This window comes from Gekko japonicus, unplaced genomic scaffold, assembly GCF_001447785.1.
Source record: "Gekko japonicus isolate JY-2015 unplaced genomic scaffold, Gekko_japonicus_V1.1 scaffold1238, whole genome shotgun sequence".
Taxonomy (NCBI): Eukaryota; Metazoa; Chordata; class Lepidosauria; order Squamata; family Gekkonidae; genus Gekko; species Gekko japonicus.
Genome location: NW_015163639.1, coordinates 47326 through 64641, shown reverse-complemented (window position 1 = coordinate 64641; position 17316 = coordinate 47326). Strand labels below are relative to the sequence as shown.

The following is a 17316-nucleotide window of genomic DNA, read 5'->3' as shown; positions in this document are numbered from 1 at the left end:
ATTCTCTAGTTCTTTTTGTGTCCTGTTTCTAGGTGGAAAGCCTTTATCAGGGATTTGAGATGGGGTTTTTTTTATAAAGATACTGAAGTTGTAAGCCCGTGGCACAACGATCATCAATAAATGTTTGGTAATTAATTATATTAATCTATTTACTTTATTCATATCCCAATTTCCCTCCATTGGGGACCCAAAACACCTGACATCATAAGAACATATAAGAACATAAGAGATGCCAATGTTGGATCAGGCCAAAGGCCCATCTAGTCCAACACTCTGTGTCACACAGTGGCCAAAAATACCAGCTGCCATCAGGAGGTCCAGCAGTGAGACCAGGACACTCGAAGTTGCCCCTCCCCCCAGCACCAAGAATACAGAGCATCACTTGCCCCAGACTGAGAGTCCTTATCAATACCTTATGGCCAGGGCTTTTTTTGCAGAAAAAGCCCAGCAGGAACTCATCAGCATAACAGGCCACACCCAACAGCAGGAACTCATTAGCATAGTAGGCCACACCCTGACAGCACAGCATATTAGCATATTAGGCCACACCCCCATATCACCAGACGTGTTGTCATCCAGCCACATCCACCTTTTGCTTCTTATTCTGTTTACCTTGTTTGTTGTCAAAACCCAGGGCTTTCTTTGCAGCAGGAACCCTTTGCATGTTAGGCCACACACCCCGAATGTAGCCAATCCTAATGAATTTCTGCTGTTGGGTGTGGCCTATTATGCTAATGAGTTCCTGCTGGGCGTGGCCAACTCAGGAGCCAGCCGGAACTCCGTTCCTGTGCGTTCCTGCCCCAAAATAGCCCTGCTTATGGCTAATAGCCACTGATCATTCTCCTTACCTCCATTTTATCTTCACAAAAGCAAGAGTTTGGGAGGGAAACCTCAGCAAGATACAATACCATAGAGTCCAGTCTCCAAAGCAGCCTTTTTCTCCTTGATAAACTAGCTCTAATTATTTCAGTTTTTGACAGCCTCCGTTTTCTTTCCCACGCCTGTTTGGAAATGTGGAACAAATGTAGAGTCCAGTGGCACCTTTAACACCAACACAGGTTTATTCAAGGTATGAGCTTTTGTGTGCAAGAAACCCTTGTTCATATTTGTTCTACTGCCTCAGACCAACACAGCTGTCCATTCTGGGTCTATCTGTTTGGAAATGTTTCACTTTTCATTTGAACAGCAAACCTCTGGGCACACACCACTCGGACCGGAGTCCTCTTCACACAGACAAGGACGTTTATGTGTGCTGGGAAAGGGTTGTTGTCTTGGGAACTGTATTGCAGAGCCAGAGTGTTGGGCTAAGATCTGGGAGAGGTGACGGTGGAAAGTGTCATCAAATCACAGCTGACTTATGGAGACCCCCACAGGGTTTTCAAGGCAAGAGACGTTCAGGGGTGGTTTGCTATTGCCTGCCCTAGGGAGTGATGCAGAAGAGTGATGCAGAAGAGGAGGAGGAGGAGGAGACAGGATTTATACCCCACTCTTCACTAAGGAGTCTCAGAGCGGCTTACAACCTCCGTCCCTTCCCCTCCCCACAAAAGACACCCTGTGAGGTAGGTGGGGCTGAGAGAGATGTTTCGAGAACTGCTCATGATAACAGCTCTGAGAGAACTGTGGCTGACCCAAGGTCACCCAGCTGGTTGCACGTGAAGGAGTGGGGAATCAAACCTGTTTCTCCAGATTAGAGTCTGCCACTCTTAACCACTGCAGCCAGGGGTGGCCAAACTGCAGCTGAGGAGCCGCAGGTGGCTCTTTCACACAATCTAATTTAATGTTAATAAAAAGCAAATTTGTAGATTTCTCAGTAAAAATGTGTGTGTGGTATTTGTTCATGTCTTGTGGCTCTCAAACATCTGACGTTCATTCTATGTGGCTGCTTCATTAAGCAAGTTTGGCCACCCCTGCACTACACCAAACAGGAGGGGAGTCATCCAGGGTGACAAACCCTGCTGCTTCAATCCTATCTTAAGCTATCCCTTGAAAGCTTGGCCGTGGCTCTGTGGCTCTGTGGTAGAAGGTCCCAGGTTCAATCCCCAGCATCTCCAGTTCAAAGGGCAAGGGGTAGAAATTATGTCAGGTTATATTTATTTATTTATTTATACCTTCGGCTTATATACCGCCCTGACCCCGAAGGGACTCTGGGCGGTTTACATAGTGGTTCTAACCAACCAATTAACCTGACTAGGGCCACATTGTCTACAGGGTGGTGACTGCCTACCAGCACCCATACATTATGTATGGGCAAAAATCTGAATGTGATGGCAGCATTTCTAGAGCATTGGCTGATGTCTAATGTCATGTTAGACCTCAACAAGGTATAACGCCATAGAGGCCGCCCTCCATAGGAGCCACCTCAATCTGGCCACCTGGATTGATGCCGCCGTAACATTGATTTATTATCAGACTAGACTACTGTAATGCACTGTACGTTGGTCTCCTCTCAAAGTTAATGTGGAAACTCCAACTGGCGTAGAATGCACATTACTCCCATTCTGCAGGGACTCCATTGGCTCCCCATTTGTTATCGAGCTCAGTTTTGAGGTCTTGGCAATCACATGCAAAGCCCTCCATGGCACTGGCCTCTCTCCCTATGTGCTGCCATGACAACTTGGCTCCTATCAGCAGGGGCGTCTCCAAGTGCCAACCTGCAAATGGGCAAAATCAACAACTGCCCTGTTGTTTTTCCATTGTGGCTCCCGCCTTGTCAAATGGCCTGCCCAAGATCAGGAAAGCTCCCTGGCTTCCTGCAAACTGAACTATTCAAGAGGGCTTTTCTGTGAAGGTAATAGGGTTGCATTCAGTGTTCCCTCTAAGCTGAGTTGGTGTGAGCTAGCTCAGTTTTTTAGCCTCCAGCTCACAGATTTTTGCCTTAGCTCAGGAAGGATGGCTCCAGAGCAAACTAATTTATGCAGTAACCAAATCACTTGCTCACAACTTTAATGCCAGTAGCTCACAAAGTTGAATTTTTGCTCACAAGACTCCACAGCTTAGAGGGAGCATTCGTTGCATTGTACAAAATGGTTCACAAACTTACTTGGGTAAACATTTGAGACTGTGGTCTATAGTGTTGGCTATAGCTTATTTGTAAGCAGGCTCCTATTGTGTAATTTCTGTGTACCACTTAATTTGTCATGTTAAATACTTATGCTCTGCTTCAGTTCTTTCTCGTTGGTTTCAGACTTCTACAAGCCTAAGGCATTGTTTATTGAATGTCCCAATTTGTTGATTGTATTGACTCATGATGTGTAATCCACTATGAGTCCTTATGAGATGGGCAGGCTATAAAGAACACAAATAAATATATGTAATTTCTCAAGGGGAACTGATCTCTGCAGTCTGGAGGCCCATTATAATTCTTGGAGATCTCCAGGACCTACCTGAAGGTGGGCAACCTATGCTAGCCCAGGAAGAAGAGAAGTCCTCTTCAGGTCTCCAGAATTTTCCCATTCCTATTGGACTGTGGCTCAGTAAGAGAACATCTGCTTTGCATTAAGTGCAGATTTGTAGCACACATAGAATCTAGGATGGGAATCCGGAGATTTGGGGCTGGAGAGGACAGGGACCTCAGTGGGGTACAATGCCATGGAGTCCACCCTCCAAAGCAGAGCTATTCTCTCAAGAGCAGTCCTCAAGAGAGCTCTCTCAGCCCCACCTACCTCACAGGGTGTCTGTTGTGGGGAGGGGAGGGGAAGGGAAAGGAGATGTAAGCCACTCTGGGACTCCTTTGGGTAGTGGAGGGCAGTGTTCCCTCTAAGCTGAGTTAGTGTGAGCTAGCTCACAGTTTTTTAGCCTCCAGCTCACACATTTTTGTCTTAGCTCAGGAAGGACGGCTCCAGAGCAGACTAATTTATGCAGGAGCCAAATCGCTCGCTCACAACTTTAATGCCAGTGGCTCACCAAGTAGAGTTTTTGCTCACGAGACCCCACAGCTTAGAGGGAGCATTGGTGGAGGGGGGGGATAAATCCAATCTCTTCTTCTTCATCATCATTCATTTTCTCCAGGGGGATCTGATCTCTGTAATCTGGAGATGAGCTGCAGAAAACAGCAAGAGTCCAGTAGCACCTTAAAGACTAACAAAATATGTGGCAGCAGAGGAGCTGTCATGAGTCACTGCTTACTTCTTCAGATACAGTAAGTATCTGAAGAAGTGAGCCATAACTCGAGAAAGCTCCTCCCCTGCCACAAATTTGGTTAGTCTTTAAGGTGTGTTATGTATTGAAAACCATGTCAAGCTTGAGTTCAAAACAGGTTTGTAAATAGACCAATCAGAGCTGCACAATGTTCTGGAAGGAAGCACTCTGATTGGACTTTATCTGTAAACAGTTATTGGTTGTTATCTGACATATGGGCGTGGCTACCCAAGCCCGGACTGTTTAAAAGAGAGTCTGTTGCTCTATGTTTTTGTCTTCTTCTTGATTTCTTCTGATTACATTGAATAAAGCTGATTCACTGTTCACTAGCTGTGTTGAGTCTCATACTTAACAAGGTGCTACTGGACTCTTGGTCTTTTTCCTACTACTAGACAGACAGACTAACACTCTACCCATCTTGATCTATCTCCACGGAGATGAGCTGTAATTCCAGGGGACCCCCGGTCCCACCCGGAGGCTGGCATCCCTAAATTAAAATGTATTTTCCCAGTGCCAGGATTATCACTTCAGCACGGGGGGGAGGGGGTTTAAAATGGTTGGATACGACTTCCCCGCGAACAAGACAAACCCCCGGAAAATGTCACCCTGAACCGGTTTCACTCTCCTGGCGAGTAGCAACAGCCATTTCCGCCTCCGCGGCCGTTGAAGCTCTAACCGGAAGTAAATCATGCCTTCCTAGGAATCCCGCTGCGCCTGGGTCTCTTTGGTAGGAAATGACACAGGAAGCGAAAGGACCCGAGGAACCAGTGGATTCCTAGAGCGGCCCAATCGCCTGTCTCTTCCCCCCCCCTTTTCTTCCCCCCTCTTCCTGGCAATTGGAGCGTCGAGGAGGGTCGGTATTTTCCCGCGCCAAAAGTGGAGCTGGAGCCCCGCTGAAAAGGGGGAGAGCGAGGCTGGCAGAGAACTACGGCGAGGGAGGCCGGGTGAAGAGGGTGAAGGAAAAGGTAACAGCCGGGTCCGGGGAAGGTTCAGATCGTCTTTATGGTGGCCCTGATCCAAACCCGACTGCTGGTCCCATCGAGCAAGTAGTGGTCCTAGGTGTGGGTAAGACATTCGACCTGAAGTGAAAACAGAAAGTTTGCATCTGTTGAATTAAAGTATCCCTTAGAGGTTAAAGCTTTCAGGGGCAGAAAGGGGGTGTGCTTGCTGCCCCACTCCTGCAGCCGACCTCTGATCCCCTCCCCCCCAGTTATTACGGGAGGGGGGTGTCTTCATGAGGACTGTATGGTGAGGCGTTTGGGGATGCGGGGAAAAGGGGGAGCAGGTGGCCTCGTGAATGGAAATCTCCCCAACCATGGAAACGTTATGCGGGAGCCGAGGAACAAAGTGCATTTTGAGCAGATTTGTGATATTTCTGTTCAGGAGAGTGTTTTTATTGCCACCTGAGATCTGCTTCCCCAGAATCTTGTGAGGGCCTGTTGCAAACGGTAGCTCACAGTAGTGTGCCAGACCCCGACTATGCACAAGAGATTTACCAGTGTGATGACAAAATTAGGGACTTGGCAAACGAAAGAGGTATGCATAGAAAGTGAGGGAGAGGCATGCTTCCTGTAAGACTTTCCCAACTGCAACAGGAAGTAGTTCTTAATTACTTGGAGGGTGCTTGTCAGCGCAGGCTGCGATTTGCACCTTGCGGTAAGAGCTCAAAGATTTATGAAACTTTTACGAATGTGCCAACATCCTTTTAGCAGTTATAAAGCCACTTTGCTCTGGAATAAATATGATAGGTGTTTCCCCCCTAAATTTATTATAATATTCGGTGATTGTAAGGTGCCAGCGAAAGCTCACTCAGCGCTACGGAAGCAGATACTAATAAACCTGAATGTTTCTTAATAAAAGAGGTACCTGAAAAGCAGGGTTCCCTGATCATTTTAAGCCTGTGGGTGCCTTTGGAATTCTGACACAGGGTGGTGGGCACAATGGCAAAATGGCTGCCATGAGAGACAGAGCCAACCACAAAATGTTGGAGTGAGGTTATATGTCAGGTCAGAGGTGGAGTGGCTATACAGTCCATTATTGCTTAGAGAAACGCTGTGGGTGGAAATAGTGGGCTCAAAAGGAAACTTAACTCTAGGAATTTGTTATCGCCCACCAGATCAAAGGTTAAAAGATTATTTTTTAAAAAGCAAAAGAATTAAGGAAAGCGGCTAGATGAAATAACTGTCATGATAGGGGTTTTTTTTAACTACCCACACATTGATTGGGTCAATATTTGTTCAAGTCAGGAGAAAGAGACTGGGTTTCTAGATACTCCCAATGACTGTGCCACGAAGCAGAAGGTCAGAGAACCTACTGGGGGGGAGGCGATCTTGGACTAGATCCTAAGTAATGCTCAAGAGATGTAAACGTGATGGCACCAGTTGGGAACAGTGACCATGATGCTGTTAAGAACAAGTTTGAGTCCAGTGGCACCTTTAAGATCAACAAAGTTTAATTAAAACTTCTTCATCTGAGGTGTACATGCACACAAAAGCTAGAATAACACTTTGCTGATCTTAAAAGTGTCATTGGACTCAAACTTTGTTCTGTTGCTTCAGACCAACACAGCTACCCAACTGAATCCATAATGCTGTTAAGTATAACATTTATCTAAATAGGGAGTTGATCCAGAAGACCAACACAACCACATTTAACTTTAGAAGGGATGACTTTTCTCAAATGAGGGGACTTGTGAAGAAGAAACTGAAAGGAACAGTAAGGAGGGTCATATCCCTTCTGTGAACTATTTAAAATTGCAAAATTGCAGTGTTGGAAGTTCAGATAAAATGCATAGTTAGCCTAGGAAAGGTACAAATAGGTATTTAAAAAGGCCTGCATGGTTAACGGACAAAGTAATGGCAGCAGTAAAAGGTAAGAAGGATTCCTTTAAGCAGTGGAAGGCTAGTCCGAGTGAGGTAAATAAAAGAGAGCACAGGCTTTGGCAAATAAAATGCAAGTTGGTGATCAGACAGGCAAAAAGGGACTCTGAGGAACAGACTGAAAAAAACATAAAGACCAACAATAAAAATATATTCAAATACATTAGAAGCAGAAAACCAGTCAGGGAGGCAGTGGGGCTCTTGGATGTCTAGGGGGTGAAAAGATTACTAAAGGATGATAGGGAAATGACAGAGAAGCTGACTGCATTTTTTGCCTCTGTCTTCACTATGGAAGATGAAAAGTGCTTTTCCACTCCGGAGCTGTTGATTTCAAGAAGGGTGTCAAAAGACTTGAATCAGATTGAGGTGATGAGAGAGGAGGTCTTATGACTGATGGACAAACTAAAAACTGACAAATCACCAGGCTCAGATAGTATACATCCAAGAGTTAAGAACATAAGAGACGCCAATGTTGGATCAGGCCAAAGGCCCATCCAGTCCAGACTGATGGACAAACTAAAAACTGACAAATCACCAGGCTCAGATAGTATACATCCAAGAGTTCTGAAAGAACTCAACTCTAAACCTGTGGATCTCCTGACAAAAATATGCAAATCTATTACTAAAATCTGCCTTTATTCCCGAGGACTGGAAGGTAGTTAATGGAACCCCCTTCTTTAAAAAAGGTTCCAGAGGAGATCCAGGAATTTACAGGCCAGTCAGTCTAACATTTATGCCAGGTAAGTTAGTGGAGTCAGTTATCAAAGATAGAATTAGTAGGCACATTGATGAAAAAAGGCTTTTGAGGAAGCATCAGCATGGATTCTGTAAAGGAAGATCTTGTCTCACAAACCTTTTAGAGATCTTTGAGGGGGTGAACAAAGATGTGGACAAGGGTGACCCAGTAGATGTTGTCCACCCAGATATCCAGAATGCTTTTGATAAAATTACTCATCAAAGGTTCCTAAGTAAACTTAGCTGTCATGGGATAAGAGGACAAGGCCTCTTGTAGATTTAAAAACTGGTTAATTAACAGGAAATAGGGAGTGTGTCTAAATGGGCAGTTTTCACAATGGAAAGTAGCAAGCAGAAGGGTACCATAGGGCACTGTACTAGGTGCTTTTTAATTTGCTCATTAATGATTTGGAGATGGGAGTAAGCAGTGAAGTGGCTACGCTCATGGACGACACCAAGTTATTCAGGGTGATGAGAACAAGGGAGGACTGTGAGGCGCTCCAGAGGGATTGGTCAAGGCTGGATGAGTGAGCAAAGTAATGCACATTGGAGCCAAAAACCCTAACTATAAATACACGTCCAAAATGGAGGTAACTGACTAGGAGAGAGATCTTGGAATCATGGTAGATAACTCACTGAAGATGTGGACTACAATAACAAAGGCAAATGCTGTGCTGGAGATTATTAGGAAGGGGATTGGAAACAGATCAGCCAGTATCATAAGGCCCCTGTATAAATCTGTGGTGGAGCCTCATTTGAAATACTGTGTGTACAGATCTGGTCAACATACCTCAAAAAGATATAGCAGAAAAGGGCAACTAAAATGCTACAGGGGATGAAACACCTTCCCTATGAAGAAAGGTTAAAGAGGCAAGGGCTTTTCAGCCTGGAGAAGCAAAGACTGAGGGGTGACATGACAAAGGTTTACAAAATGATGCATGAGATAGAGAAGGCAGAGAAAGAAGTACTTTTCTCCCTTCCTCACAGTACTAGAGCTCGTCAGTGAAATTAATGAGCAGCAGGCGTAGAACAGATAAAAGGAAGTCCTTCTTCAGCCAAAGAGTAATAACACATGGAATTCACTGCCACAGGAATTGGTGGCAGCTACAAGCATGGACGGCTTCAAGAGGGGATTGGGCAAACATATGGAGCAGAGGTCCATCAGTGGCTATTAGCCACCAGGTATAGATAGGAACTCTCCATCTGGGGCAGTGATGCTCTGTACTCTTGGTGCTTTTGGGGGGCAACAGTGGGAGGGCTTCTGGAGCTCTGGCCCCACTGGTGGAGCTCCTGATGGTACCTGGCTTTTGGCCACTGTGTGATACATGTGGGGCTCAATGGGCCACCGGCCTGATCCAACATGACTTGTCGAATGGCAGTCTTTAGAAGCAGTGCATTCTCTAGTATCTCTGTTTGCAGCCAGGGAGAGAAGGAAATGAGAAAAACAGTAGCAGAATCATATCTGGATTGTAAGAGCTGGATCTTGGGGAAAGGGATTAGTGATGTGATACTGAGTCCAAGAGACCGGCTCACTTCTAAGTAACTGTGCGTTGGAGTATGCAAAGCACATCTGTGGGTGGGATGGGAAGAGGTAGCCTCAAAAAAGGTAAACATCAGAGAACCCAAAATGAAGGCAAGGGAGACATTGACAATGCAACCCTAAGCAGAGTTACACCATTCTAAGCCCATTGATGTTGACGGACTGAGAAGGGTATAAGTACGTTTGGGGATTGCCCTGTCAAGATTGAATCCATTTACTCTGGGAAGTTCACAGACTCTCACCTTTTGGTTGCAACTTGCAGTCCTTAGGCACGCTTAAGGTGAAGCCCTGTTAATCAGTGGTGTAGGATTGGGTCTACACGGTTCCCAATAATTGTGCAAAAGTAGTTGTGTTGGGGGGGTGGGTTTAAGCCATCCAGACAGAGTGACTGCTTAGAATGCTGGACCGCGATCCGGGAGATCCAGGCTTGAATCATAACATAAGAACATAAGAGATGCCAATGTTGGATTAGGCCAAAGGCTCATCCAGCCCAACACTCTGTCACACAGTGGCCAAAATACCAGGTGCCATCAGGAGGTCCACCAGTGGGGCCAGGACATTAGAAGCCCTCCCACTGTTGGCCCCCCCAAGCACCAAGAAGACAGAGCATCACTTGCCCCAGAGCCCCTATCTATACCTTGTGGCTAATAGCCACTGATGGACCTCTGCTCCGTATGCCTATCTAATTCCCTTTTGAAGCCGTCCATGCTTGTAGCCGCCACCACCTCCTGTGGCAGTGAATTCCATGTGTTAATCACTCTTTGGGTGAAGAAGTACTTCCTTTTATCCGTTCTAACCCGACAGCTCAGCAATTTCATGGAGTGCCCACGAGTTCTTGTATTGTGAGAAAGGGAGAAAAGTACCTCTTTCTCTACCTGTTCTTTCCCATGCATAATCTTGTAAACCTCAATCATGTCACCCCTCAGTCGTCTTTTCTCCAAGCTAAAGAGCCCTAAGTGCTTTAAGAGAGCCAGTTTGGTGTAGTGGTTAAGTGTGCGGACTCTAATCTGGGAGAACCGGGTTTGATTCCCCACTCCTCCACTTGCACCTGCTGATGTGACCTTGGGTCAGTCACAAGCTCTTGCACAGCTGTCTTGAAAAAGAGCAGTTTGTGTCAGAGCCCCACCCACCTCTCAGGGTGTCTGTTGTGGGGAGGGGAAGGGAGAGGAGTTTGTAAGCCGCTCTGAGACTCCGAGTGCAGGGCGTTCTCTTCTTCTTCTAACCTTTCCTCATAGGAAAAGTGTTCCAACCCTTTTATCCTTCGAGTTGCCCTTTTCTGCACTTTTTTCAAAGCTATAATATCCTTTTAAATTGTGGTGGCCAGAACTGCACACAGTATTCCAAATCCCCCACTTCGCCATGGAAACGGGGTGATTTGGGGCCTGTCCTACTCTCTCAGCCTCACCCAGCTCTTATGGTGGTTGTGAGGATAAAATGGGGGACAGGAGGATCTTGTAAGCTGCATTGGGTCTCCGTTTGGGAGATGAGTGGGGTCTTAGGTGTCTAACGAAATTAACTTGTACCAGCCGACCAGTTTTTTAAAACGTGTCACAGCATTTCAGGCCGCACAGAACATTTGTTTGTTTGTGTGTGTGTGCGCACCTGTGCCTGGAAGTCATGGCGACCTCTGCCGACTCCTACTGGGGCATGGAGGACGTCCAGAGAAGTGGCTTCATAGCCTGCCTCTGCCTCCTGGCCCTGCTATTCTGTGGAGGTCTCCCACCCAAATACTTGAGGCCACACAGAACATCTTAGTGAGACTTCGGAGCTCAAAATGATACGTTCTGCCCATGCTCCAAAAAGGAGTGCTGTAAAACACGAAACTTCAGCTATTGGCTGCCTCAAAATACACACAAAGACGATGTGGAATCAAATAGATGCCCACTGGGTGAGGGGTTGGTGGGTGTGTTTGTGGAGGGGGAGCTCTGAGTTTTCTGGAACAAGAGGCAATTTGTGTTGTTGTTTTCATTGTTTACAGGAAGCAGGCTTGGCTCAAACATACAGACAGAGCGTTAAGATCAGGGGAACATGGATGCCGGTGAGGGGAACTCAGTCACTGGCTCGGAGGTGAATTTGATCACCAGCTCAGTGAAGAAGAGGAAGTATTATTGCTATTTTAAGGACGAATGGTGCAAGGAAGACGCCTTCAAAAACTGGCTACGGAAGATCGATGGGATGACGGCAGAATGCATCCTGTGCCATCAGGGATTCTCCATCAAGTACGAGGGGAGAAGAGCAGTCACCAGCCACGCGGACAGCTCCAAGCACAGGGAATCAGAGAAGCAGCAGAAAGACCTGCCGCAAATCCCGGTGCTGTTACCCGAAACGGACGAGTACCAGGAAGACATGGTGACAGCAGCAGAACTGGGGCAGGTCTATCACAACATTGTGCACCAGCTGAGCTACGCAAGCCAAGCTTGCGCGTACAAGACGCTCTCGAGGATTTTACCGGATTCCGCTGTGGCCAAAAAAATGTCTTGCGGACTGGCGAAAGCCACCACCATCGCGGAGACTGTTTTGGCCCCCAAATCTCAAGAGCTTTTGTTGAAGGACTTGGAGGAAGTGCCGTTTTTTTCGGTTGGGTCTGACGCCTACAACAAGGGGAGCAGGCAGTATTTTCCCGTTACCATTCGTTACTTTTCAGCGACAGAAGGAATTAAGCATGGCCTGCTTGATTTCTACAGCGAATTGTCAAGCGATTCAGTGGCATCGCGGATTGCCACTATCCTGCAGGAAAACGGTCTGAGCGTGACCCGAATGGCCTCTTACATGATTGATAATGCCTCCGTGGACTTTGGGAAACACTGGGCAGTGTTCCAGGACCTCAAGCAGCTTAATGGTGGACTGATACAAGTGGGGTGTATGGGCCACGTAATCCACAATTGCCTCAAAAAGGCGATGAGGGCGCTGAGTTTTGACGTAGAAACATTCATCTTCAAGCTGTACAGTGAGTTTTCGTCCTCCACCAAAAAGATAGACTCTCTTATGTCCTTTTACGAGTTTGTGGAAACGGAATACAAAGATGTGCTTCAACATGTAACAACAAGATGGCTGTCCCTCCTACCCGCTGTCGACCGTATCCTCGAAAGCTGGTCAGTGTTGAGGGCGTACTTCTCGTCACTGGGGGAGGACGAGTGTCTCAAGATCCTGTGGGAGGCGTTCAGAGTGGAGGAGCACGCGTCTCTCCCGCTTTGTTACGTTCACTTCGTGCACAACCTGATGAGAATTTTTTCCGAGTCTGTGAAAAAACTGGAATGCGACCACATCACTTGCACGGAGCTACACAGCGTCTTGGAAAACCTCCACGCCAAACTCAAGAGGAGGAAAGAGGACAAGTTCTACGGGAAGTCATCCCAAATCATTTTGAGCAACATCTCCGCGTTTGAGAACCGAAAATTCACCGAGGAAGCGGAGAAGACGTTGTCCCGGTGCATCGCGTACCTGGAGCAGTGGTATTATTTTGAAACGTCGATTTTCGAGCAGATGGCGGTGCTCTCGTTGAACAATGAGGTGAAATGGTTCGATCTGGTGACCCTGGTGACAGCCCTCTGCATTGATATTGACATCGACCAACTGTACAACGAGTACTGCGTCTTGCAGAAACTCCGAGAAGAGATTGTCTCCAAGGAGCAGAAAGTAGATCAGCGGTGGGTGAAGGTTTTCCGGCAAATCCCGGAGCGTGCGGACAGCCAGCTGTTGAAGCTGGTCTCCTTTGTGCTTTCCATTCCTGTCTCCAACACCTTCTGCGAGAAGATCTACAATCTCATGGCACAGCTGTGGAGCAAGGACAAAAACAGACTGAGCAACAGTGTCGTGAAAGCAGAGCTGCAGGTGCAGCTGAACTTCAACATTTCCTGCGCAGACTTCCACGAGTTCCTGTACAAGAACCCGGAGTTACTCAGAGCGGCAAGGGGTGAGCAGGAATACAAGTGTAAAAAGGAGGAGCCAGAAGATGAGGACATTCCACAGGCGCCCTAACTTTAAGGTAAAAAGGGGTTGTTATTTCAATAGGTTTTTAAGCCAACGTGGGAATGGTTCTGTGGCGTACAAAGGCCCTGCCCTCTCTGAACTCCGCCCTTTCGGGGCCTTCCCCAGCCTCTGCCGTAGAAGATGCTGCCCCCAAATCTCCCGAATGGCCAAAGCCTTCTGGCTGCCAGTCCCCCTTCTCCCGCTTCACCCGTCACCTGCCAACCCCAGCCTGGCAGTTGGTGTTTTCTGTTGGTCCTCAGGCTAGGAACACCCCCATGAAAAACAAAATCAGGAAAAGAGTAGACCCCTCTCCAAGATTGAGGGGGGGAAATGGGGAACATGTCCCCCCTTTGATGAAATAGTTTGGATCTGCGAAATTTTAATTCATTTAATAGGAGTATTAATTCCTTGCTTTTTAAAAAGAAAATAGGAAATGTGAATTTCCTTTGGGTGATGATGCTGAGCAACCTTCCTCCTGTGTCTCAGCTCAGGTCGGGGTCTGCGATGTGCCTCTTAAAATGCTGTCAGTGGCTCCTGGTTCCCTTGCTTCCCACCCTTTTTAAATCCAAAATCTGTTTGGTTTGGCTCTACTGGTAGCAGGAGCTCCTTTGCATATTAGGCCACACACCCCTAGTGTAGCCAATCCTCCAAGAACTTACAGTAGCCCCAGTAAGAAGAGCTCTGTAAGCTCTTGGAGGATTGGCTACACTAGGGGTGTGTGGCCTAATATGCAAAGGAGCTCCTGCTACCAGTAGAGCCCTACCAGCCAACCAAAAGGAGACAAAACAATGTGCGAGCTTTCAGGTTCTCTGAAACTCTTTTTTCCCACCCAGGCCCATTTTTAATTTTATATCTATAAGTAAAATTTTACGCCATGATCTTGAGACCCCTTGTTCACACCATCTCTGTGGAATGCCAGGTAGGGCCAAATGGATGGGTGCAGAATGATGCTCCCTCTAGGCTGTGGAGTCCTGTGAGCAAAAATTCTACTTTGCGAGCCACTGGCATTAAAGTTGTGAGCCAGCGATTTGGCTACTGCATAGATTAGTTTGCTCTGGAGCCCTCCTTCTTGAGCGGAGACAAAAATGTGAGCCGGGGGCTAAAATACTGTGAGCTAGCTCACACTAATTCAGCTTAGAGGGAACCCTGGTGCTGGATCACATTGATGCAAGACTGCCCCTTGGTATTCTGGGAAGAGGTGGGAGGGGCAGGATGGCCAAACAACAGCCACCTCCAGTTATAAACAGGTGGCTCAGACACCCTCTGTGTAGTCTCTGGCAGCATCCGCCCGCCAGCAGTTCTCTACCGTGAATTCATTGTGCTGTGAATGCAGAGGCATTTGAAGCCGAAACGAAGCATCTACACAGGGGTTATATTCCACAGTCAGTTTCTAATACCACCCTCCCAGTGCCACCAGAAGGCTTTTTTTTGTACTATCAGTAGTTGCTATAGTAATATCACCACTGCCTTTTTTTTTTTTTAAGCTGGCAAAAAAGCCCTCCAGTGAAAAGGCAGGGGAAATGGTGGTTACAAAGGGACCATGGTAGTAAAATGGCTCCAGCGTGGGTGGGAGTTTCAAAAACGTGCGGTTCCCATTAGAGATGTAAAATTTCCGGAAATTTTGAAGCTTGGGGGAAAAAAACGGGTTTTTTCTCCGGGGGAAAATGGAAATTTTCGGAAAAATGGAAAAAATGCTACATTAGCATTTCTTTTGTCTTTTCTAGATTGAAAGTCATTCTGTTACTTTAGGAACATAAAATATGACTATGGACATTTTTACTTGGCATGAAATTATCACAACTAGCATATTAAAAATATAGTGTATCCTTTCAATTATTACAAACAGAATACCCACCCACATGAAACTTTTTTATTTTCTTCTGACAATCGCACCTCCTAAAGGAAGAAATGCATCTTGTTCTTGCATTGGAGAGTTCAGTTTGTAACCTAGGACTTGCTTGTCCTCAGTGCACAGAAATTAGATCAATCTGATACCATATATATATATATATATTAGAAATGATTTGGAAAATATTTGAACACCTTGTCTTAAAATATTTTATTCATCATGTTAAAATAAAACATTCCATAATCAATTTTTTTTCTTTTCTTTTCTTTTTTTCCCAATTTTTCGGAAAAAAACAAAAAAGCTTCAGGGGAAAAACGGGGTTTTTTCGAATTTTTCCGGGTTGTTTCCAGGGCTTCACATCTCTAGTCCCCATCCAGACCGCGTGCTCACCCACCAGGACTGTGAACTTTCAGAAAGGATCATAGCAAAGCAGGGAAAGAGCAGAGCGCGAAGCAGGTGAAAATTTGGGGAGGAGGTCACTGGAAGATGGTGTCATATGGGTACTCGGGGGGAAGTCGGGTTTGGAAGTCAGGGTAGATCGAAACAGCCACGTAGGTGCAGACTTATCATCTTCTCCCCTGTGCAATTTATTTAATGTCATTCTTTTTTCCTCCACCCTCCATTGCCTCCTCTTGAATTCTGCCTACATTTCAGTTGCAAACTCATGGGGGCAAGGCTCTCTTTCTGAAAACATATTTATATGACTGTAGGGCGCTGTATACGCCAAAGGTGCAATATTAATAATAGCGATGTTCAAAATAGATTTTGAAAACTTGACATGAAGGAAGTGGACAGGAAAGGAACAACGTTATTTACTTGTTTTAGGTGTTCATCCTGCCTTTTCCAGAGGAAATTCAACGTACGTACGAACCAGCACATCGTGGTTGCAAATAATAACCCTCAAGAAAAGTTGCTGGAGGACCAAAAACTCTGAGAGAGGGGGAAAGAATCTTGGGTCCCTTGTGAACTGTGGATACCGTCTTCAAAATAATCAGTTAAGTTGGTGGCCAGTGGGACATGAGAAAGCTTACACATATAGTTACAGCATCAAGAATACAGCATCCTTCACCATTGGCTGAGCTGCCGTGATCTCATAGAATGCTGAAAATGTTTTCATTGTTCGGGGGGGGGGGGCAAGTAGTTTGAGGGCACAGATGAAATTGGATGTGATTCCTGTAACTGTTACAAGCTTAATTTGTTTCCTCCAGAAGTGGGTCACGGTCTGAAGCAAAATTAGACAGGAATAGTTTTTAATAACCTAAACCTACACTCTTTGCAGTCTCTCATAATCTACTCCAATCATTTCGGGGACTGACCACTTGTCAGCTGGCCCATCAAAGCATCGCCAGTCCTAATAGAAGTCAACTGGCCATGTTTAGATGGGGCAACTGACCAGTGTGCCTGTCCTAATAGGTGACTGTGATCCATGAAGCCAGTACTGCCAGAGGGGAGGTGCCAGCTGACCATTTTCTGTTTCATTCTTCCATAGCAGAGGAAGGAGGAGGGCGACCCGGCAGCACAGCAAGAGCTCCTCCTATTGGCCACCTGCTATAACTGCAGGGGTCTCACAGCGGGGAAAATCGGCCTTTAAGAATTTACTTTTCTTTTTATTTTGTCTTTTTTGGAAGTTGCTGTTACTTAGCTTTATTTCTTAAAAAAAAAAAGTTTTAATTGAAACTGCAGGCTGACCCTGGTTTTCCCCTATAAAAGCCAAAGGGATTGAGAGTTCACATCTGTAGAACCTTACCTAATATTGTTAAAAAGTTAAGAGTAATTCATTATAGGATTGTTTTTTTAAATGTTTCACAGGAACAGTTGACCAGTTTGTTTTGTTAATTAGCAAGAGTATCAAACCTGCTGATCAAATTTTGTTGCTGTTCTAATAAAGCTTATGTTTAGAAAAAAATGGCTTGACCAGTAGTTGAATAAATCTTATTTTCCCCTGACCAGACAAATGGACTGTCCAAGTAGTATTCAGTAGTTTTCTCTTCTTGATCTCTAACAGAGTTTGAATTTCAGTTTCAGCTTTATGGGACTTCTGTTTAATAGGGTTTCCCTCTTCACTGTATTTATGTGTGACGTCCTTGCTTATTGGGGAGACGGTTTTACCTTTAAAACACACTCTGTGTACATGAACTTGGTAGGTTTCTGCTGCCGCCAGGAATTAAAAAATCCAAATCTCTCTCTTTTGGTAGAATGACCCAGGG

The 17316-nt window shown here is 45.9% G+C and overlaps 1 protein-coding gene across 1 annotated transcript; it reads left to right on the top strand.

The window, feature by feature from the left end:
- The first annotated feature begins 4962 nt into the window (after positions 1-4962).
- Positions 4963-16913, top strand: LOC107107312 (zinc finger protein 862-like). The gene is made up of 3 exons (XM_015407593.1): positions 4963-5102; positions 11270-13276; positions 15935-16913. The coding sequence occupies exon 2, from the start codon at positions 11320-11322 to the stop codon at positions 13267-13269; it is 1950 nt and encodes a 649-aa protein (XP_015263079.1). The 5' UTR covers positions 4963-5102; positions 11270-11319; the 3' UTR covers positions 13270-13276; positions 15935-16913.
- The last annotated feature ends 403 nt before the right edge of the window (positions 16914-17316 follow it).

Excerpts from the sequence above, each read along its gene's own strand:
- LOC107107312 (XM_015407593.1), top strand. The coding sequence starts at position 11,320 with ATGGATGCCGGTGAGGGGAACTCAGTCACTGGCTCGGAGGTGAATTTG.